The sequence below is a fragment of the Podarcis gaigeae genome (assembly GCF_964106915.1).
Source record: "Podarcis gaigeae genome assembly, chromosome: 3".
NCBI classification, from domain to species: domain Eukaryota; kingdom Metazoa; phylum Chordata; class Lepidosauria; order Squamata; family Lacertidae; genus Podarcis; species Podarcis gaigeae.
Window position 1 is genome coordinate 33,984,006 of NC_139680.1, and position 18,777 is coordinate 34,002,782.

At 42.6% G+C, this 18,777-nt stretch overlaps 1 protein-coding gene across 12 annotated transcripts in view; it reads right to left on the bottom strand.

Moving 5' to 3' along the window:
• KHDRBS2 (KH RNA binding domain containing, signal transduction associated 2) overlaps positions 1-15,041 on the bottom strand; it is a 330,858-nt gene extending 315,817 nt beyond the window's left edge. For all 12 annotated transcript variants that reach the window (XM_083730715.1, XM_083730719.1, XM_083730720.1 and 9 more), the window contains exon 1: positions 14,664-15,041. In XM_083730715.1, the coding sequence (XP_083586841.1) occupies positions 14,664-14,754 (91 nt within the window). In that variant the 5' untranslated portion in view covers positions 14,755-15,041. The remainder of the gene's footprint in view (positions 1-14,663) is intronic.
• Between the last annotated feature and the right edge of the window lie 3,736 nt (positions 15,042-18,777).

The window sequence follows — 18,777 nt, forward strand, 5'->3', positions numbered from 1 at the left end:
CTTTTATTGAGGGTGAAAGAGGAGCGCACAAAATATGGTCTGAAGTTCAACATCAAAAAAACGAAGATCATGGCCACTGGTCCCATCACCTCCTGGCAAATAGAAGGGGAAGAAATGGAGGCAGTGAGAGATTTTACTTTCTTGGGCTCCATGATCACTGCAGATGGTGACAGCAGCCATGAAATTAAAAGACGCCTGCTTCTTGGGAGAAAAGCAATGACAAACTTAGACAGCATCTTTAAAAGTAGAGACATCACCTTGCCAACAAAGGTCCGTATAGTAAAAGCTACGGTTTTCCAAGTAGTGATGTATGGAAGTGAAACCTGGACCATCAAGAAGGCTGATCGCTGAAGAATTGATGCTTTTGAATTATGGTGCTGGAGGAGACTCTTGAGAGTCCCATGGACTGCAAACGTATCCATTCTTAAGGAAATCAGCCCTGAGTGCTCACTGGAAGGACAGATCGTGAAGCTGAGGCTCCAATACTTTGGCCACCTCATGAGAAGAGAAGATGCCCTGGAAAAGACCCTGATGTTGGGAAAGATGGAGGGCACAAGTAGAAAGGGACGACAGAGGACGAGATGGCTGGATAGTGTTCTTGAAGCTACCAGCATGAGTTTGACCAAACTGCGGGAGGCAGTGGAAGACAGGAGTGCCTGGTGTGCTCTGGTCCATGGGGTCACAAAGAGTCGGACATGACTAAACGACTAAACAACATCTGTACCCAGAGACTATCCATACCTTTATCCAGCAGAGAGCAATTTATGTCCAAAGCATCTCCCTCACATTAATAAGAGATGTTGGGGATACTCCAATTCCTTCTCTTTGATTTAAATGGCAGGGACTAATGGCACATTCCCTCTCTAGGTGATGAGTCACAGGTGTTGTCCCAAGTGGTTTACTCTTCACTGATTGGTTGGTTCCTACCACTCTCTCCCCAAACCTTAACACTTCCTGGGACCCAACATGAAAACAGCTAGATTTGGGGGAAATCACTGTATCCATTTTTGTTGGCCCAAGGAACTCTTCCCTCTTCCCTGATGATACCTAGACCGTGCCTGCAAGCCGGAATATTTTGTTGCGTACACCTAAGTAGCTACTTTAGAAATTACAGTGGTACCTTGGCCAAAGTGTTCATAATTCTTGTAACAGAAGAGTATCACAGGGTCAAGTAGTCCAACAGGTAGTGACTAGTGAACTTAAGGAGTCCACTTTTCTACTCACAAGGGATCCCTACAGCTCTGCAGTGAGCCCAGCTCAGAGTTAGGGAATAAGTGGTCTAAACCACTGAGCCTCTTGGGCTTGCCAATCAGAAGGTTGGCGGTTCGAATCTCCATGACAGGATGAGCTCTCGTTGCTCTGTCCCAGCTCCAACCTAGCAGTTCGAAAGCACACTAGTGCAAGTAGATAAATAGGTACCACTGAAGTGGGAAGGTAACTAGCGTTTCCGTGCGCTCTGGTTTCCATCACAGTGTTCCGTTTAGTCATGCTGGCCACATGACCCGGAAAGCTGTCTGTGGACAAATGTCGGCTTCCTCGGCCTGAAAGCGAGATGAGCACTGCAACCCCATAGTCACCTTTGACTGGACTTAACTGTCCAGGGGTCCTTTACCTTTACTTTACTCCTGTATAAGTAAAAAGCAGTGTGTTTAGTTCCAGCTGGTTCTTCAAACAGTGCAGTACATATCTGATATATCATGTTTGTCTTCTTCAGTGTATGAGGGACACTGATACCAAAACTGACTCACTTTTTAGCAGTACCACCTGGGGAATTCATAATCTAGGAAGGTTAACTTTCAGTGTATATTTTTGGATCCTTGCATCCATACACATATACTGTGGTACCTTGGTTTAAGGACAGCCCTGTTTACGAACAATTCAGTTTATGAGCTCCACAAACCCGGAAATAGTGTCCTGGTTTGTGAACTTTACCTTGGTCTAAGAACAGAGTAGATTTGGGAGGCCTCATTAGTGAAAGCGTGCCTCGGTTTAAAAACGGTTTTGGTTTAAGAATGGACTTCCAGAATGGATTAAATTTGTAAACCGAGGTACCACTGTAGAATAAATGAATGAATGAATGAAAGAAAGACCAGTCCATTCCATTCTGAAAAATTAAAGACCAGAGATAATTTCTTAATATACAAATTAAAAGTGTGAAGGGTTATAGGTAACATGAGTGCTACTTAGAACAGCCCCAAGGGGAATCATTTAACCAGTACGTCCCATCAGCAGAAACCCTCACCAAGGACTTCTGCTTGCATGATGGGGTGTTCCCCCTCTCCTCCCCTGTGTGTCCTCATGCACACACACACACACAGAATAGTGCATGGGGTGGGGAAGGGGGAGAGTTCAATCTGGGAAGCCAAAATGCTTGCACTGATGGAACGATCAGAAGAGTGCAACATTGAATTACCTCCATTGAAATTAATGGACCTAATGGACTTAAGTTCATTAATTTAAATGGCTCTACTCTAAGTATAACTCACTAAACCACATGACCCTAACTGGAGAGGACAAAAACTGTGCTTTAAATTATCTTTCAAAAAAATTCTTACACTCTCAATATCACCTTGAGGAGCTCTCCATTCTTTGAACAATTGCCTGGCTTTCCAGGTTGAGAGACAGTGTTAATAATGAAAGTGGAAACTGAATTGTAAAGGTACTTTCACATCAGACTGAAATTTGACACATATGCCTAATCATATGTAGAATCATAGCATTGGAAGGGACCCTAAGTATCATCTATTCCAATCGCCTGCAATGCAGGATCCATATGGGATCGAACCTGCAACCTTTGCATTATCAGCACCATGCTCTAACTGTAGTTACAAAAAATTTTCTGAACAGTAAGAGATTTTAGACCTTTGACTTGACATTAACTTCATAACACATTCCAGCACAGAACAACCAAAGAAACAGAATGTGGGACTGTGGGAAACTTACACTGGTGGGAGGGGAAGTTTGCAGCGGCAGCCAGGAATGTATCTTTCTATATTTGCAGAGTGTGCGCTGGATTTCCTAGTTAATGTGTGCTTTTCTGTTATTCATTTTATGAAACATTTCAGATGACACATTCAATGACAGGAATCCTCTATATGCACAAATTTTACACAAAAAAGAAAAGGAAAAGGAAAATACCTGTAAGAAATACTAAGTTCCGAATGCATTTTGAGATAGCACCTTAATTGAGGGAAAATGCTCATCTTGTGATTTTGTGAAAATCGCTCAACAAAAAATACAAAAGTTTTATTGAGATTACTGCAGGATGCTGATTTTTGTTGAGCCATTTTCATGGAAAGAGTAACATGAATATTTTCCTTTACAAAGATACTATCTAGCCACACTGGGAACTCACATGTCAGCTGTGTGTGTATATGTGTACATTTCTACAATGTTTTCTCTTTCCCACCACTCTGACCTCCTTTTTTTGTTTGCAAAACGTTTACTTGCTTTGTTTTGGGGCTGGACCGGTTATTAATTTACAGTATCCTTTTTAAAGATTACATAACTTGCTGCGGAAAGGGGTTTATTCATTAAACTTTAAAAGTAGATCAGCAACAAATGTCACCATGTGGAGGGCTCATGTTCAGGTTGCCAACCAACCAACCAACCAACCAACCAACCAACCAACCAACCAGCTAGTCATACTTCCAGGATATTCCAATCCATTTCCTCAACCCGAATTGTTTTTCTAGACTATTTTTATGTGTGAGTTTTATTCCTGCAGACCTTGGAGTCCTCCCAAGCCTGTCCACACCCCCTTCTTGTTCTTAGATGCTGCTGTTTTGCCTGCACAAGGAACATCACTCAGGGACCGATTTCACTAATTAGTATAGAGGATTTCTGAGAAACTGTTTGAAGGTTTGGCATTTATAAGTGGCATTATACATTATTAGTTAAACAAGGGCAAAGAAACATTAAGAGGTAATAAGGTAGCTCAAGGTCTTCAGATGATGGTAAGGAAAATATTAAGGGAACCCTTGATTCCCAGAACAACTAGTTATAAAGTTCTTGGTCCAGGCAGCAACATCCCCTGCACAGCCTTGAGGATGTGCAATGTGTAGTATTTATTCATACAATGCCCACACCTGGCATTTCAATGCCTGAAAGTTCTTGCAGAATAGCAGGGGGTAATATTCTAGGCTGAAATAATGATGGCAGAGATGCAGCAGAGTCCCTCCTTGTACTGCACAGTTCAGTGCCTTTCTCTCTCTGTCAGTGCCTCCCATGCTGCAAAGTCCTGTGATTTATGCAGCTTGCCAAGGAGTGCACTGTAGCATCACTTCCACTCCTGAGGGACTGAAGCACGTTCCTCACCCGGGAAGTTATACCCCCTCCCATGCCCTTGCATGGCCCACTAGTAGCTCTGACAAGATGTATCATGTCAGTTCAAGAATTTCAGGGATTCAGTTTGGTGAAGGGATGGAAGGAATACACACACACACACACACACACACTCAGACACACAAAGAGAGGCAAACACTTTGAAATGTAGCTCTGATCATTTCCCCCCTCTCTTGCTTCTTCATAGGTGAAGGAAGAATGTCTTCTCAAAAGAGGAGTGTGCTATATAATTTAGTAGGTGTGGGTGTGTGTTGTCCTTCTGCAATCTCCCATTTATTACTCTTTTGCCAAAGTAGCAAATTGATTCCAGTCATAACATTTATTTGACTTTCTCTGTAGTAAGTAGTTTCAGAAGAACATTAATACTGAAATCTTTGGCTAAAGGCCTAGTGAGGGGAAACCAGACAGTATAACCAGCAATTGCTCAAGTTGTTATGGTTAGCTTGAGAACAGAAATGTTGCAAGAGATAAAAGGTGCAAATGCACAACAGCTGCAAACGTTGGGCATTCACAGGCTCATCTGCTTATTAAATTTCCCCACTAGAAATACCGTATTTTTCGCCCTATAGGAAAATGGAGGGGGAATGTGTGTGCGTCCTATAGGGCGAATGCAGGCTTTCGCTGAAGCCTGGAGAGAGAGAGGGGTCAGTGTGCACCGACCCCTCTCGCTCTCCAGGCTTCAGGAAGCTCTGCGCAGCCCTCGGGAGTCCGTGCCGGGCTCCCTAGGCTTGCGGATAGAAGGCTGTTCTGGGGGCTGGGGTCAGGGGAAGCTCGGGCTTCGCCCGCGCCAGCCCCATCCCTGGGGGGGGGGAAATAATTTTTTTTCTTTATTCCCCCCCCCAAAAAAACTAGGTGTGTCCTATGGGGCGGTGCGCCCTATAGGGCGAAAAATATGGTACATAGACCTAACTATTGCAGGGCTATACAAACAGCCACCCCAACCCAAAGCTCTGTGGATCTCCAAGACCTCCAAAGCTCTGCAAGCAAGGGCTGCTCCAAGTCACTTTATTCTTGGATACAGCAACAACACTTGAATTTAAAGTGGTCATTATTAGCATCCAGGAATCTGTGTTTACTCTGTGCCTATATATATATATCTTAAACTCAGTCCAGAAACAACTGTGCCACCTCCTAATAAAATATGGCCAGTTTAATTGTAGATGCTATGAAAACTTTAATCAAAATTTACTCTAGATCAGAAGTAGCCAATGTGTGGATTACAACTTCCATCATCCCCAATGGATGGCTATGTTGGCTGAGGGTGATTGGAGTTGTAGTCCAAAACATCTGGAGGGCCGGCTATGATCTATATATTCTTTTCTTGTTATCACCTTCCTTGCAGTTTAGCTTTTTATGTAACTCACAAATCAATATGCAAATGCAGAAGGTCACTTGAATTGTTCCATAAAATGCAACAATTACATAACTCGCTATAGGTGAGAAAGTATAATGCAGTGGTTTTCAAACTTCATGCATCAGAAGCTTCGCAGGAGTTCCTTGATAGATGAAAAAGCATTTTGAATGACATTGCCAGAGTAGTGGTGGTCAGTCTACTGTACAGCCACAGTAGTGTTGGGCATGTTTTAGGCTACACACACAGCTTGGTTGGGCTGATGGCAAAGCTTTCTAGACATTTCTAGGGCTCCATGCAAACTGAAAATACACCCCAGAGTGAGTCCCAGACACCAATGAGTTCTACAGCAGACTGAAAGAGTAGGTATTTTGAAAACCACCACCATTGCTAGGTAAGCCAGGCAAGTCTATTCAGCTAAACAGAATATCACTTGACCTCATACTTTCCTCTCTGCCATATAGTACAGGAAGGGTAACAAATGTGGTACCCTCCAGATATTGTTTGACAATTGTCAGGGGAAGATGGGATCTGGAATTCAGCAAGATCTGATAGGTAAGACATTCTCTACCCCTAAAGTACAGCAATACCCAGTGGCTGCAAAATCCTGTCAGAATAACTTGACACACTAGCTCTGCTTCTGTGCGAGGAATTCTGAACTGTTCCACCTGCTTTCATGATCTCACTTTGATGATGCACTTTCATGATGCCCTTTGTGTGGATGGCGGCTTTCCTTGCATAGCAGCTGCTGCTATTCTGGAACAATATCCTTGGTTAACTGCTGGCACTAGGGAACCAACACTGCAAGCTGTGGCATTGATGCAGCTGCCCTTTTAACTGTAGAAAACATATTATGACCTGAGTTGATAAGTCAGATCAGGGCCAGCCCTGCCACACAACAAGGTAAAGGAATCTGCTTCAGGGGGTGAGATGAGAGAAGCACTAAATCAGCAGGGAGGAACCTCTGCCCAATGGGCTCAATCAGACCCAGTAGACCTTACCATTCAGTCCTAGAGGCCATTATGGCCAAGTGACTCTTGCCTGCCCTACACCATACATCATATATGATGTCAGATGTAGGGCAAGTAAAAACATGGCTCCCTGCCTTTGCCCGCATGGTTTGACTCCATAGTGCTTTCCAGTGAATGGCAGGTGGGCAGCCCTACCTACCAGTCAAGATATCCTGCAGGGCTTGAGGGACTGAAGCATCCATCCTGCTGCCTTGAAATGGTTCTCCAGCCTTGTGCTAGTTGAAGGCAAGACTTGGCGTCTGAATGGTGTAGCAAGTGTTTAATATGTTAATCCTAACCAGGCAATGGAGAAGCACTCTCAGGCAACAAAATGTATCGCTTTCTGGAGTATGTACACTGACTTAAATGATGCATGCAATTATCATGGCAAAATAAGTAACAATAGGATTTACTATCAGATTTCTTCCCATTTCTTCCAATGAAATAAATGAGACTGTTTCACAAGTGTGTACTGTATAAGATTAGGGATGGGGTCCACTGTTGGTTCAACACTTTCCAGTTTCTGGTGGACCATCTAATGCCTGATGTTGGTTGGGATTCTTTCAAATGATACTGCGTTAGATGGATCTAGCAAGGCACTTCTTATGTTTTCAAGACAGAGTGCATAGTCCAGATCACTGAACACTGAGTCATTAAGTGAACCTGAATATACATGCTTGCTTTGTATATTTTAAAAACATCATTGGACTGCAGGGACCAATGTTAAACCACAAAGCCAGCAAGTCTGAACTTAGGGTATAACTAGTTTACAAGAGCAAAAGTTTTTCTATGTGAGGAGCAAACCTTTCCCTATTAAAATGCATGGTCCAAAAGGAACACAGGAAGCTGCCTTGTACCCAGCTGGCATTTTTCTGCCAAGCCCAGTATCATCTTCTCTAACTAGCAACAGCTCTCCAAGGGCTACTACCTGATCCTTTTTAAAAAAACAACAGCTGGGTTTAAATGTCTGAGCTGCTCTCCTTGCAATCTACTGTGGCATGGAGCTGTACAAAACACTCTGTCCTTTTTGCTGCAACTGCATAACCCAGATCTGCTCCTAGAATTTGTCCCCAGTCAATAATTAATCAAGAATGAAATCCCATATTCATACTTATCATTCTTTGTTGCTTTTGATTTCATAGAAACTTAAGCAGAACTAAAAGATTCAAGATGTTGGTGCATTATTTAAATCACCTGTTATAAAATATTAGGACTAGTTTATACATATGTGTTCTTCCATCACTTGAAGAAACAAAAAGCAATCATTTGCATGAATGAGTACATTACCACCAAGAAGTACCCCAATCCTAAGCAAGACGGCTAGCTATTTATTGAAGCAAGATCCCATCCTGTCTGTAACACATGAAAAAGAGCAAAAACTCAGAAATCCACTTACACTGAATTAATGTCATCAACAGTTAATGAATTATAAAGTAAACTTACATTACAATAAGTTGATCTTTGTTCCAAGCCCTGCACAGACAATATCAGTTAATAAATTATCCTTGCAGCCAAGGCTAAAGATAATTATAACCATCCACAAATAAATAGCAAGTGCCTGAATGGCAGTGGGTCACTGGATTAAGCAATAACCTTTCTCTTTGAGAAGAAAGGCATACTCTTCATAACAGTGTACCTTGCAGTTGAAAATAATTTGCATGCAGTGACCTTATCACAGCCTCTTGATTCCCAGCAGAAGTATATATTAATGAGTCAAGCAAACTTTATATGGCATGCAATTCTCTAGCTCTGAGTACTGTAATAGAATTATATTCAAGAAGAAAGAATTATTTTCAAGAAGAAAATAATGTTAAAAATTGTTGCTTTTTAAAATTTCACATCTAGGGCAAAAGTGGGCAATGTTTTGAAGTTTTCAGGACCTCATTCCCTCAGGAGAACATGATCAAAAGCTTGCATACCAATGGTAGGGAGGGCTAGAGCTGGTGATGAGCAGTGCTAAACCAAAAAACGAGTGAGGCCTTATCCACACACCTACCCTACAACCATGTATGCATGTCCAGTCCCACATTCCATCCATTCATCACTGTTGCTTTGTCTCTTTCATACCTCCATCCATCCATTCACACAAAAATACATAAACATGCACCACATTCATTCATTCATTCATCAACCATTCATTCTTCATAGGGCTTGTATTGTACAGTTGTAACAAGGCTGTGAAACTGAGAAAACATGGGTGCAGAAGAGCTGGCTTTTGTTATATATGTTTCAAAACTGGAAAGGTATTTATAAGCATAAGCTCACGTGAAGATCCATTAGGACTTTTGATAAGCCTAAAGAAATGGATGTAAATATCTGCAGGAAGATTGTTTTTCGCAATTACTGCATTGGGCGTCCACTACACAGGCAAGGGGGAAAGCATGAACAGGGTGCAAAGGGAACACGTGGATAGCAAAGATGCATATTCTCTTCCTGCAGTAAGAGAAATGAGGGCAGGGGGGGGTGTATATATATTTCATCCAGCTTCAGCTTTGACTTGGAAGCATGAAGTGATGAATCACTCACACTTCCTGTTGCTTTGCAAAGGTGGAATCTGATCTCAAATAATAACACCCAAGCTTCTTTGTCTAAATATGACCTTCTCTATGGCTTTAGTCAAAAAGCTAGACATTGGGAGGAATTTAACATCACACTAATGTGATTGCTCCATGAGGGCAAGCATTATGGCTGAACAGAGCGATTCATCCTGAACAGAGCGATTCATCCTCCCCTCCCATTTCTTTTCCCTGATCCTCCTACAGCCAATTTTTTTTTGGGGGGGGGAGGGTTGTGTGGGTGGAGAAAAGGTGGGGAACATCCCATGCAGAAGCAGAAGTCATTGTACTTTCACTGACGTGACTCATTAGTTTAATCCCACCCCTGAACTCAACATGGCATCCATAAGATTCCCAGGTGGTCTCATATCTATATGCACTAGACCCGGACCTACATTTCCATTTGCCTAAAGCTGTAATACAGAAGGATCCCTCGGTGTGCTAAAGAGGTACCTGTGTGATGAAAGGGATATTTGACTTTTCTTCTCTGAGCAGAAGCTCCCATGTTGCATCACACACACTGTTACTGATATGGCTGAGTTTTAAAAGCAGCTGGCAATGCACACAGAAAAACAAGTGAAAGGGGATTGGTAAAGAGAGAGGGGGGACGGAGAGAGAGAGAGAGAGAGAGAGAGAGAGAGAAGGAGTACCAGGAGGAGAGAAAGAGAGTGACCCTATACATCTTTGGCTCTGCTCACATGGACCTTGAGGTCCAGCCTCACCCACATTTGACACCACTAGTATGCTGCCCCTGGCGATTACCTTAAAGGACTACAGTGCTAAACATTCAAAAGTTTGCTCAATCCTGTCCAAAACATGGCTTGTTCCTTTTGAGCACAGCTGCTCACTGAGAGGATATTATCTGGAAATTCTTCATGAGTATTCAAATCTCTTTCTTTCAGAGCCACAGCACATCTAATTTAGAATCCAGCAGTGACCACGGAGAGATCAAATTCTCCCCCCCCCCACCCTGCAATCTGCATCACTTTGCATTTTCAGCTGTGTTTTCTAATCATGGTAAATTGTGATGTAAAAACACAATTAAAATAGAGAAGGCAAACCACAAACAATAGAAAGTGGAACTGCAGATTCCAGTGAGTCATGCGGACAGTGTCACACATGTCAGGAATCACCAGGCTGTTTTTTCTTTTTTCATTCATGTTTTCAGATTGGTCCCTCCCACTTTGCTTACTTGCATTCGCTCAAAAATGACATAATGTTTGCCCTACAGTGCCCAACATAAAAATCTGAATTAGTTGCCCCAAGTTCTACGGTAATAATAATAAAATATGGCACATAAAATAAGCAGTTTAAATATCCCATTGTTGGGTATTTAAATATCTTTATAGCCACTGGAAACTACGTGGGTGAATGATGTACAATGATCTCTTACCTGCCACCTAGAAAGGTTAACGGCAAAATACTGTACAGTTAATTCTGGTAACAATGAACTTAGAAGGATCAGTAATTATGCTGCCTGTTGCAACAGGTGGCCGCATAATGTGATCCAATTAGTATGGAAAAATTCTCTTTTAGGATTTGAGATTTTACAGCGTCTGAATATTTCCCCTGCTTCTGCCCATCTGCAATCACATATAAAGGATTTAAGATGATACTGATACAGGGAAGAAAGAACAGACTCTAGGAAGTTTGCTTTTGTGGTGAGACCATTAGACCCTGGGCTTGCCCATATAATGTATGAAAGCTAAGATACAAACATACAGTATGTCTGTACAGAATTCCAAAGGGGCATGTATGCAGCTAATAGTGCAATCCTATACATGTCTCCTCAGGAGCAATCCCCACTGACTTCAATGGGATTTACACCTAAGTAAGTGTGAATAGGGCTGTAGAATTAACATTTCATAGTATATTTGGTTTCAATAGGAACCAGGACTGCATACTTTGGTTACAGAACAAAGTGGATAAATCAACATTCCCCTGTACACTTTCTACTGAGACTACAACTGCTCAGTTGAGTGGATGCTTAGTCCAAAGTTACTGAGCTGCAGCATCTGGATTCAATGGAAAGCACTCCCAAGAAAGTGTATGGGATTGCAGTCTTATGTCTTTGCACTGTGTGATGCAGGGCCATTCCAAACTTCATAAATTACAAATGATGTTAAATATTTCCGTACGTTGGATCCTTACCATTAACATAACTGAACTAGAGCTCAGTATTATTGATGCTGGTTTACTTATAAGTGCACCTTTCCTTATTGAAATATAAGTATTAAGGAGGGTGTTAGAACTAGCCATTACAAAAATAAGTTATGCATACTGGACAAGGCATACTAATAGTCATTCCTAGGCTTGGAAGATCTAGCCCCTAAGATAATGCAGAAGTTCTTCCTAATTTAATCAGATATCCTTAACCTAAACTCTCTTTACACATATCCCTAAGAGTTCTGCTTGAGCTTGTCTGACTTTAACCCCCAAGCATTAGCAAGTGACATGAAGAATCACTTTCAAGTTTAAGCCCTGAAACACAAAGAGGACCCTACTTGTGCATGTAATTGAAATACATTACTAGTCAAAAGACTTCCTAAGTTGTGATTTAAAAGGCTATCCCTCTATTAGCAAATAATAGCCAATATAGCAGATAGCAATATTATAGTTCCAGTAAAGATGTCATTTTAAAGGCTAGTAATGTTATGAGGGTTTTGAGGGGTGAGGTGGGGGTAGGCTGTATGTGAGATCCTTCTAACCCCTGAATCCAGAAAGTGTTAAAACATGAGCCAAGCTAGCTTCCTGTGTTGAGGTGATCACCCAGGTGATTAAGAGAACAAAGGAAAGGGGGCTCTGCTGGCATATATCATAAAGACACCACAGTCTCTGCCCTGCCTCATTCCCAAAAGGAAACACAAAACCTTGGTAAGTGCCTGGAACCCCTGGAATCTCACACCACTCAGAGATTGGGGTGGAATGCAACAGTAATATTGCTGTGTAGTCTCCTATTTGCTGGTCATTTGGATAAACAGTGGTATAATGTTTATAACCTGCTTCCCAGAAGGCTGCCTGCAAACAATGGCATTTACTGTTATGTAATTTGTGCTCTCCTAGGTAGATATGCTCACTACAATGAAAGTTTAATTTCTGTAGTGTTTTCTTTAAAGGAATCTAAAACGTGGCTCTAGAAACCTTGACAGATGGTGTTTTGAGTGATAATGCCAGGTAGCTGGTGGGAATCTCACATTAGCATTCTCTGCAGCTTTCATAGGCAGTTCACCTTAGTCTCTTTTTAATATTCACATATGTTCACCTACAGCATATGGGGTGGAAATGCCATAGCCACAGTTTACTAAAGCTTGTGAGCCGTTCTGAGTTGATTTCTAGCTTTAATAGGAAAGGCAGTTGTGAACATATATTTCATAGACTTGCTTTTATTTTTGGCTTTTAAAATAGTTGTATATTTTAATTTCCCACACCCTTATTTCTCTCTCTCTCTCTCTCTCTTACCCCACCCCTCACTTCTCTTGAGACTCCCACTGTGTCTCAGTACATAGTTCCCCCTGCTGGGAAAAGAGAAAACTACACCCACAACGTTAGAGAGAAAACTTAAATTTATCCCATGGGTACCAAAGTATCTCCTGCAGAAATGGGTATGCCCCCCCCCTATAGAAGAAAAGCAGCTACTATAAGTATATTAAATCCATCATTGATTCATATCAGCATTCCCATTCTCAACAGAAGCACTGCATTATTGTGGTTTGCAAATAAATACTCTGTCATTTAAGAAGACCTGAAGATTCCTCAACTAAGTAAACGTGTTTAGTGCTTTTAAGCATTGTGAGTTTAGTGCTTTTCAGATTATGAGTGTTTAAACATCAAATTAAGTTGGGACAGAGGCATATGTCCTTGCATGTATTCCTAGATTTCTGTATAGTTGTTTCTATCTAAACATTATCACTAATTACGGAGCATAATCATCTTTACCTACCAGTGTTTCTTCATACTTTATATCCTCCAATAACATGCTAAGTAAACAATAATAGTACAGAAATAGAGGATATAAGTAAAGTGAAACGAAAGCTCAAGGGATAAGTTCAAGGGAGATTTTTCTGGTGATGATACTTTTCTACCTAAGTTGTTGTTGTTTTTTGGCACAGATTAATGTGACTAGAACAGTTAGACAAAGGCACAACTTGCAAAGTTTTATTTAGTGACTGACCAGCAATGCTGACAGCTCAAAATGGTGAATCCCACAGCACAACTCCATGATGAACAGAGTCCTGTTCCGTCTCCTAGAAAGACAGGGTGAACCCAACAAGGCAAATACGAACCAAATGAAGTGAAATGAAAGCACTGCTGAATTATAGACACTGTGATGGGTTTAGCTCTTGCCATATATAGCTGAGTATGAAATTAAAAAGCACACATACACACAGCACAAGACGTAATGAGTTCAAGTGAGACAATAGTATCTTGTTCAAATGAAAGGAGGAACTGTAGTTCTGCCTGCCACAAAAACTCAACTTCAGTTGTTCACTTAATGAGGAGAGAATTCAATATTAACTAGGAGTATGAAAATAAATGAAATCTTGTGGAAACACATGCTTTCCATGGAAATGCAGCAGCCGTCATGGCTACAGTCCTGGTAGTTATTTATTAAGTGGAAGATACAAATACATTTGTATTTGGCAATGGGAATGCTCAGTATACTGAGGAGCAGAAGTTGTTTTGTATGCTAGCTCCAAAAATCTATTGCAGAGCAGAACCCGGGAGAATCCTGAGTCTTGTCTCTCCCTAAGAGTCTGCCCTTTCTTTCCAGAACATCCGCGTCCAACACATTTCACAGCATGCCTAATTGCTGCTTATTCATTTGCAAACTGGACTGACGCTAGAAGAGGGAAGTGGCTCTTCTTCCGGAGTCTTGCCATGAACACAAACTGCCCTACTTGTCCTACAGCATTTCTACAGAAACCTGTCAGCATCTCTGGCTTAACCTTGCACCTTGAAGCAATGCTGCCAGCATACCGTCCCCACTGCTAAGATTACTGTTGCGCACCCGTTCGCATGTCTGTGTCAAGGCGAAGACAGTGTCGGAGGATTTCCTGCCTTTTTTTCTAAAGCAAAACTCGACCCCTCTCTCTCCCCTGCACTTTCTGACTTGCCTGAGCACTGCAATCTCTAATGCGATTAAGTCGTTCCCAATCACCCGCTTCTGTCTGAGCAACCGCTGCCTGTATGTAGATCTGAGATCATATCAGAGAAAGAGCCGTGCGCTCTCTCCCTCTCTCCCAACAAGGGGTGTGCATCTGCACGTTTCTTAACCCGTCTCAGTTTGGTTCAAGACAGCAGCGGAGATTAACAGTTCGCTGTAGGCAGCAGCAACGCAGAGAAATGAAACAAGAGAGAAGCAAGAGAGATCTCCGCGTTAAGGGGAGGCGAGCGAAGTCTTACCTTCAGCCAAAAGGCGCATCGCATGAACAAAGGAGGAATCCAAGGTATCTTTCTCTGCCATCAGCTCGGGTAAATATTTCTCCTGTTCCATAGTACGTTCGGCGGCACTTTGGACCGGCTGCCTGCCCGAGGTGGTGCTGGAAAAGGACAGTGGCAGGAGCTTCCCCGGGTGAGATTCGCCTCTCGCCCTCCCCCTTGCTCGTGGCACTTGGGATGGCTCACTTCCCCATGCACCCAAGTGGCGGCGGCAGGTGGAGCACCCCTCGCTCAGTCCCCGCTTCAGGACCCCGGACAGCGCTCCCGCGGCCACCTCCCTCCTGCTCCCCTCCCTCCAGCAGCGCGCGCGTTTGCTCGCCCGTCTGCGTGTGTGCCTCTCCCCCCGCCACTGAGCGCCAGCCTCATACCAGAAGCTTTAACTAGGGAGGTGTGGAAAAGAAGCCTCCCACCCATCTCCCTTCCCTTCACATTGGTGGTCGCAGGCTGGAAGGCGGGGATGCGCGGGATAGCGCTGCGGTGGGATTGGCTCCCACCCAACCTCGCCGGCTGAAAGGCAGGTTGGGGAGAAGAGACAGGAGCGCTGCTGTCTGTGGGAAGGAGGGGAGGGGAAAGGACCAGGCGCTCCGCTCGCTGTCCAAGGTGCTGAAGCAGGACGAAGGACAGAGCAACCTAGACCCGGCGTCTGAAGCAGCAGCAGACCCAACGCTGGGTTAGAGTCAGGGGCCGAATTCTTTCCCTTGCACCCCCCTCCCCGCCGCCGCCCTCATAAACGCCTGGCAATTCGGTTCTCAGGGAAAGCAATTAGCCCGGTTACCGCATATTTTACTGGTTTGCAGTGCTGCTTGGCTGCTTTTAATACGCACCCAGAGACTCTTTGTAACATCCTGCTAGCCAAGAAAGTTGTCACCTTTTGGAGCGTGCTGTGCTCTTAATCACCAATATTTAAGTTTTGCAAGGGGGATTAACCTTAATCATCCCATCTTCTGTCGGGACTGCTGAAAGGTGGGGAGCTGATTGTTATGACTGGTATATCTAAAATAGTGGCGGCGTTTTTTTTTTTTTGGTGGGGGGGAATACTCATTGCAGCTTTGATTCATTGCCCTGTCCTTACTATAAACACCGTACAGCAGCTTGACTCGATCCAGGTAGGTTTTTTATGACTGGAGAGCATATAAGGGAGAGCGAACATGTTGCCTTCACCAGATGGAGAGAAAGAAAAGTGTCAAGCTGAAAGCTGCAGTCTCCTCCTGGCAGTGTGTGCAAGGAGACAGAAACAGTGCTGGAAATGCTTCCCCATCCGACTAGGGAAAGAAGCCTGATCATAAAATGGGGAATACAATCTCCCTCCATTCTGAGCACAAAAAAAGCATAAGGAGGTTGTAACATTAAACCTGGGCTTCGTTTTTTGCACTGCAAACTGCCCTGGATTCAGTTTCCATGAAGGACAGTATAAAGAAATGTTTTAAATGGGGTAAAAGAAAATGTTAGCTGCAAGCCAAAAGGCAGAAAATACCAGCCCTTTGGTGGTGCATGGCACTGTTAAAGCACAAGAGGGAATTAATGGAGCAGCTAATGTGGTTTGCTTTCTCCTCCACTCCGATTCCTTGAAGTGTTCCTTCCCTATGCACATTGCAGCCTAGTGCAAGTATACACAGCATGGTGCTCTCCAGGTGTTGTTGGACTACAATTCCCAGATTCTCAGAGTACTGGCTATGCTGGGTGGGGCTGGCGGGAGTATCTAGAAGGCATCCCATTGGCTACCCTACCTTTGTGCATCTCTTCCTGGAAGATTTTTAAAAGGATAAGATGGAATGGTTATAGAAAGGCATTCACACTGAGTTTTCCTAAGAGCCTGGCAACACAGATTTCCAAAGCTGGCAACATAGATTGATACTAGGTACATACTTCCCTGAAGTCCCACTGTTGTTAAACTGGACATCATTGCTTCCTCCTCAGTTCTATAGTAATTGATAAAGTCATCAAAAGGCACATGAAAGGCACACCCTCAAAATGACAATTAAACCTCCAGACCTTCCAAATGGCTACTGGAAATGGCATAGAAATACATTGGGGTCTCATTAATCTTCATGAGACTTGAGATCTGGACCTAGGAACCATTTTTAATTAGGGATTGAAGTAATCAAACTGGGTCTGAAACAAATTATATCTCAAAACAACACAGCCAGTTAATTCTCAGTGTATGACAGCTGAGCTTCCTTTCATGGTTATGGGACTTCGCCCTCTCCCAAAAGCTGTTTATGGAAAAGTAAGGCAATGATTTGCCCACGACTGTCTGAGCTGGAATTTAAAGCAAGGTCTCCAGTTCCAAAAGCTACATCCTAGCCACTAGACAGCACTGATACTCAAAGAATATGACCATGTTCCCTTAGTTTCTGGTACTTCATGTAGCCCCCTCCCCATAAATTGGCTCTAGAAGGGTCAGGAGAAGACCCAAAACAGTGTGCAGCGAGAGGGAGAAACAGTTCATCTGGCAAGCTGAAATGCATGTGCAGATGGAACATTCATCATGGCATCCAGCATATCAAAAAGGCATCTTGCTGATATTCTGGTCATATGCAAATAAGTAAGTAAATAAGTGAATTACACTAATACAATGAAAGCAAAACTTCCCACACTAACAATTTAAAAGTTTTGCCTGGGGCAAAACAGGCAAGGTTCAAGATCTGAATCAGCAATCAAGGAGAGAGAAGAGGTTCTTACTCTCAGGCAGGGTCCTTACATAAATGACAAGCTGGCCAGAGCAAAGAGCAGGTTCTGAGACCTGCATTTGGTGGGCAGGATTCGGCCTTTGGATGCAGCTGACTGACCAGTACCACTATAAAACCCCGAGAGAGAGAAATATTGCTGCAACTGAAATATTGCATGAGGGCCATTCAAATCTAAATATATACAACAGCGCAACATCTGCAAATACATGGATGCACATACATGTGTGTGTGTGCGCGTGTGTGCATGTAACTACACACAAATGAGGTTGGTATTAACATCTCAGCTCCAAGGAGTTGAGATATGTATATGGAAAGAACAACACAACAAATAGAAGCATTATTTAAACTGATGTAAAAGCTAAGAAGTGAAAGTAATAGGATAGAATTACAAATGGGAAACTGCAGGGCAGCTCTTGGAAAATATATCTCTGTAGTGATATATTTTATGCTGTTGAATAGTCTATCATGGGGATGGTTAAAAGCTCTGCCATCCAGAGAGAAAACACACAGTACAGAACAACTCTGAGTGGTCAGGAGAAGAATGTGAGCGAATATCAATTAAAATAATGGCTTTTTTTATTCCATTATATTAACAGATGCTCCTAATGAGTCTCCTTTTTCAGTTAAATGAACTCACGTTGATAGTCTTTTGTTGCTAAACAGAATGGAATCCTTTGTAATAAAACTGTGGTGTGGCAGCCTCTGAGTCCCAGATAAACCAAAGCTATATAGATGCTATCATTGTTTCAGATAATTCATTATCATAGCATGATGCCCTACAGGTAGGCCTGGAAGCACAACAGACAGGCTAGTCAAAAAACAGTAGTTCAGGAAGAAATCTTTCCACAAGATATGAGAATTATAAACAAGAATACGCAGTCAAATAGTCCACATAGATACAAGAAGGCATCACCTTGAAGAACAGAATAAATCTTTCATTCTTGCCTTTTCTTTTTAAAAAAACCTGCTTTTTATTTGTTTTTAAAATCTCACTCTAAATAAGCACTCAGTTTGTTCACAGTCTTCAAATATTCAATACATTTGCATTCATTTCTAAGCTCGGCAGAACAACTCCTTTGCTGCTAAATGATTCCAATTATCTATATAATACATAGTCCCCTCTTTGTTGGGAAAGAAGTGTGGATGTGGTAGAATGTATTGCAAAAAAAAGAACTAAGTATTGGATTAAGGTGTCACGGCAACAGAAACCTTGGAAAGAAGAGCTTTTTGCAAATGGCAGGTCTTTATCTAAACCAGCTGCTCTTAAGTAAAGGCTTACCTATGTACGACATGCATAATGATCCCGATGACTAGGCTAAAGGGGATGCAAACTGGAGTGATAGGCAAGTTGTCCTAGACTTAATTCAAAATCAGTTCAGGCTTTGCAA